General features: G+C 44.5%; 1 protein-coding gene across 1 annotated transcript; it reads left to right on the forward strand.

Moving 5' to 3' along the window:
* Positions 1-1,840: 1,840 nt before the first annotated feature.
* On the forward strand, positions 1,841-4,948 carry LOC123135076 (solute carrier family 35 member F2). Its single transcript, XM_044554197.1, has 11 exons — positions 1,841-2,200; positions 2,316-2,410; positions 2,499-2,556; positions 2,638-2,832; positions 3,405-3,484; positions 3,574-3,656; positions 3,847-3,898; positions 4,012-4,080; positions 4,273-4,359; positions 4,439-4,503; positions 4,579-4,948. Exons 1-11 carry the CDS (start codon positions 2,086-2,088, stop codon positions 4,724-4,726), a joined length of 1,047 nt encoding a protein of 348 aa, XP_044410132.1. The 5' UTR covers positions 1,841-2,085; the 3' UTR covers positions 4,727-4,948.
* Positions 4,949-5,440: the final 492 nt, after the last annotated feature.

Genomic DNA, 5,440 nt, shown 5'->3' on the forward strand with positions numbered 1-5,440 from the left:
GCCAACCAAGACCTCGCCTGGGGCGGGTGGCGTCTCAGAGGCGCAACCCTGTGGCAAGACGGCGCAGATGTCTCGTGACGTCCGGCACAGCATGCCAACAGTAACCAGTAGCCGGCCGTACCCGCGCCCGGTGGGCCCTGTATGGCCCGCACCCGACGGACACGGCAAGACCCGCGCCCGACGGACCCGGCAGACCTGGCGCCCTGGTAGCCCCCACTGCCGACTCCTAGACACTGACAACCCGGTCCCGCGCACATGTAACAATACCATTGTAACCCTGGAGGTCGGCCTATAAGACCCCCCAGGAGACCTCCATGCACAGTCACGCGATCACTGGTGAACTCTACACACACACTCACATCATGCACGGAGAAGGAGCAGCCTATGCACTGGCCTGCCTTCCTCCCCAAAACAGCTCTAGGAGCAATCTTGTACCATTCACATATAAACCATACTCCGCAAGACTAGGGGTGTTATCTCTCCTTAGAGCCCCGAACCTAGGTACGTCTTGTGTCTCGCACTCGCGCGTACCAACCTCGCCTCTGGAGTCCACCGGTTGCCTCTTGCCTATCCCTCCCTTTAGCCACCCCATGGCATCTGTCGTGCGCCCACCACGACACCATGGTTAGGAAACCTTAACCATCTTTGATCAACGAACTAGTCTAGTAGAGGCTTACTAGGGACATGGTATTTGTTTATGTATCCACACATGTATTTAAGTTTCCGATCAATACAACTCTAGCATGAACAATAAACCTTTATCATGATAAGGAAATATAATAATAACAAATTTATTATTGCCTCTAATGCATATTTCCATCAGGTTGTTCCTGTGTGGTACATGTGCATATGGGACAATGGGCTACAACCAACTGCCCTGATTTTCAATGGCATAATGAACCGAGGACAATGATCCAGGCGTTGCCAAAATAATAATTCGGAGGACCCTATCCCTATCGGCCATGATGCCTCGATATCTCCCATCCATGTGTCGCTCCTTCTCCGGTATCTTGGTGGGTCGTTTGCCGTGGAGTTAGAGTCACTTGCTCGGGGAGAAACGATGACAATGACATTGAGGCGACCTCGACAAATTTCTTTTCAGTGATATGCGTGGGTCTTGGGGTAGCCACGTCGACCGGGATGCCCTTCTTCGTGGACGCGTTGTAACAGTTTTCATCCGGGTTTTTTGTCAATTAACGGGCAATTTTCGTCTATCCTTTTTAATAAACCGGAGTTCTAAGGACATGACTTAAGAAAAGAAAATCCCTCTCATCCATCATGCCATGGTACCATGTGATGAGCCCATCGGCTCCAAGCATCAAATTGGCAAAGCGGTGCACAAAAACAAAAACGTGTCGTGTTCCGCGTCCGTAGGAATTTTGTTTCTTTTTTTTTTAGAACTGGGAATTTTGTTTCTGAATATGATCAGAGCCGGTACCCGTTTCATCGCAAGTGCCCGTACGCAACCGATGTTCCGTACCCGGTGTATAACCGTGCCACGCCGGCAGCACGGCTATAAATCCACACCACACATCACAACAACAGACTGCATCCGGTCCTCTCCCTTTCCATCCTGCCTGCCTCACAAGTCGCCATGTCTATTTCCGAAGGTGTAGCTATCATCAATTGCACGGACCAGAGTCACATGTGACATGGCCTGGCATGATTGGTCCGTTGGGCCTTCTCTGACAGATGCAAGAGCGAATCAAAAAACAAAACAGGTGCAGGACCCACAATTATAGACAATACTAATATAATAATGGGGTAGTACTATTTGCAAGAGGACGATCCGATCACCTAATCAATGATCAGATCCAGACGCGTGACAGCGGGAAGAAAGAAAACATAATCAATGTAGCGATCACAAGCTGCTCTCGGCTTTCCCTTTTTTGTTGATTGAAAAATGGGCATGCCACACTCAGCTAACCATATTTTACTGCACGAGCCCAGCGAGCCTTGCACGAGGCCCAGCTACCCGTCGAGTCTCCTCCTCTCAGTCCTCTGCTCCGGCCGGCTCAAACCGTATATATCTCTCCCCTGCATCTCCGCGAATCTGACCGAGGCTTGGTGGTCAGACAGAGACCCATGGAGACCAAGGCCAAGGACGCATGGGGCCTGCTGCTGGTGCTCTTCCTCGGCCAGCTCGTGGCCTTCACCATGGCCGCCGCCAGCTTCGCCTCCTCCTTCCTCGCCAATCTTGGTACCCGTCCTTCTCAGTCTCTGTAGCCTATAACAATCCAAGCTATCATTTCCCCCAGCACTTGCGAATCTTTGTACTACTCAATTGCGAATTACCCATCGCATGTATTGTGCAGGAGTTAACACACCACTCACACAATCCTTCTTCGCCTACCTCCTGTTGACTCTGATTTATGTGCCGATCCTCTTGCATCGACGACAGAAACCACGGGTGAGCATGAAATTCAATCATGAAACTTACCTTGTGCGGTTTCAGTTTCGCAGACCTCCTCACTCTTTACGCCACTCTTGTCTTGCAGATACCTTGGTACTGGTACTTGGCGCTGGCCTTCGTCGATGTCCAGGGGAACTATCTGGGTGAGCACAAACAAGCAATACGCATTTCAGTCAGATACCAAATGCAATAAACATGTAATGATTCTGAAACTTGTGTTTCAGTTGTCAAGGCGTACCAGTACTCGTCCATCACCAGCGTAACGTTGTTGGACTGCTGGACCGTCGTATGGGTCATCATACTCACCTGGTATGTGCTAGGCACAAGATATTCTTTCTGGCAATTTGTGGGGGCAGGGACCTGCGTGGCAGGGCTAGGTCTTGTGCTCCTTTCAGATGCAAAATCTCCAGATGAGCAAGGTATATATGAGTTCCAATACCAACAAGTTTAATTACAATGCCGATTACTAAAAGTCTCTGTGACAAACCTAGTAAGATACACACAGGATGAAGTTCTTGATAGTATGTATCATGCTTATCCTCTTTCTTTAGAAGAAATCACGATTATACAGTTCTTCATAGTAGTCTAGGAGATCAAATTTAGGTCTTGTGCTCCTTTCAGATGCAAAATCCCCAGAACAGCAAGGTATGAGTCCTAACAACAAGTTGAATTAGAAGTGTCAGTTACGAAAACTCTCTGCGACAGACCTAGGATAGGCACAGGATGAAGTTCTTGATACTGTGTATCATCCTTATCCTCTTTCTTTACAGAAATCATAATACTCGTACAGTAGTCCAGGAAATCATATTCACTGCTGAATCTTGTTCAAAAAATTTACAGCTGAGTAACATAGCAAACTGGCAATAAGAACAGGTATATGACGTGCTCAAATAAAAACCGAACTTTAAGACCCATACAAGCTGGAATCGTCTCCCAATTTATACAGCGTGGATAAGTGCTAGCAGCTTACAAACCCCTTCATTTTCTGCAGATCCGGGTCAAATGCCACTTCTAGGGGATGCCCTTGTTATTGCCGGGACAGTTTGTTTTGCATTTAGCAATGTTGCAGAGGTTTGTGATGCCATTATATGTATCTTCCTACTACCCATCAATATTTTCTCAAAATTCTCATAAGTCTATCATTTCCCTTGAATATGTAGGAATACTGCGTCAAGAAGAACGATCGCGTAGAGCTTATCGCGATGCTTGGACTATTTGGCCTGTTTGTCAGTGCAATTCAGATGTATCCTCTCCGCATTTCACTATTAATAGCAGATCAGCAGAGAAAAAACTTTCATAATCCGTCGATATTGCCATCTATAGATTCGCTCTCGTTATCGCGTAGTTAAAATATCACTATGTTTTTTGTGGAACAGAAATGTCTTGACAATACTCTTCTGTTCATGTGACCACTTAACCTGACAAAACATCAGATTCATATTCGAAAGGAAGAGCCTAGAAGCAGTTGCCTGGTCTCCAACAATGGTACCAAAGTATAGTTATGGTTTGACCCATTTATCTGCAATACACATTATTCAATTGTCTTGACAGGAAACTCACAACTGCTTTGTATTGTTTTTTTTTATTTTTATTTTCAGATAAGTTTGTTCGCAGGATTTGCCATTGCATTACTAGTGTTCTACACCCTTACTCCTTTTGTCCTTAAGGTTAAGTTCCCTCCAACATGTTAAGCAGAAAACAAGCTACACAAGTATGTAACAAAGAAAAGGTTGATCAAGAAGTTATGAAGTATTTGAATAAACTAAGTATAAGAATCTAAAGCCAGAAGGCCATTTATTTTCTTATTGTACAGTCCAATAATAGTTTAGCCCTTCCTGATTGTCATAGCTCTTTTGCAGATGAGTGGATCAACATTGTTTAATCTCTCACTCTTAACATCTGACATGTGGGCAGTCACCATTCGACTACTGTTCTATCAACAACAGGTTACGATTTCTGACCTATCCTTTGCATGAGATCCTAAATACATTGCATACATATGCTCACAAGATTTAGTTGCAACAGATAAACTGGCTGTACTACGTAGCATTCACGGTTGTGGCCATTGGATTAATCGTCTACTCGCTGAAGTAAGTTTGTTGGAGTCGTTATAGATCCATGTGCAGACATGTCAGAACCTAACACTTTCCTTGTAATGTTTGAAGTGAGAGTTCTTTAGCCGATGGAGGAGCTACAGGTACAGAAGTTGCACCTCACTATCAACAACTTCCAAGCGAAGATGGCTCAACAAGTGGTTCTAATTTGGACAGCCAAGAAAAGAAGCAACTGGAAGGAGCTCATGGTATCTGTTAGGGTTTCAACGTACAAAGTCAGCTCCATGGTTTCGGATATGACCAAAATCAAATACAGCAGCAGAAAATGTGCAGAGAATAAAATTATGTATATGCAGAAGCAGAACCATTATTTTTCAACCGAAAGAATATTTTGTGTTAGGATGGTTATCAGAATATTTTTTGTAACATCTAGTCCAGTACATACTTGGTAACAAAGGAATGAAAAAAAAATTCATCATCAGTTACAGTGGTTTGTGTAAGTACTACTTGTAGTAAGGTAATACAGACAAAATATGGAGAGGGGAAAAACAGGTGAAAGTTCCAAGATTAACTTACCTCCTTCATGAATCATTAGTCTCCACAGAAATTCATCACTGGTGCCTATTGGGAATCATTACAGCATGGACCAAGATATTTGAAAATAGGAAACTGCCCACAGCCTGAAAATAGTCTGAACAACAGTGAGCTTCTGATTGGCCTTGGGCTTCCACATCCTTGGAATTAAGAAGACAGAGAAAATGCAACACTAATTTCATGTCAAAGATGCTATGCCATCTGCAGATTCATAAAGGGTCCTTTTCCATCATACAAACTGGTCATCTCCGTCGCATTTATCATTCCATTTTCTAAGGATAGGATATGCAACTTGAAACATCATATCCACTGAATTCAGTCAAGCAAACATTCCTCTTTTTTTTAGGAAGAGCAGCAGCGCTGCTTTCATTATATACAC

Source organism: Triticum aestivum, chromosome 1B, assembly GCF_018294505.1.
Source record: "Triticum aestivum cultivar Chinese Spring chromosome 1B, IWGSC CS RefSeq v2.1, whole genome shotgun sequence".
NCBI classification, from domain to species: Eukaryota; Viridiplantae; Streptophyta; class Magnoliopsida; order Poales; family Poaceae; genus Triticum; species Triticum aestivum.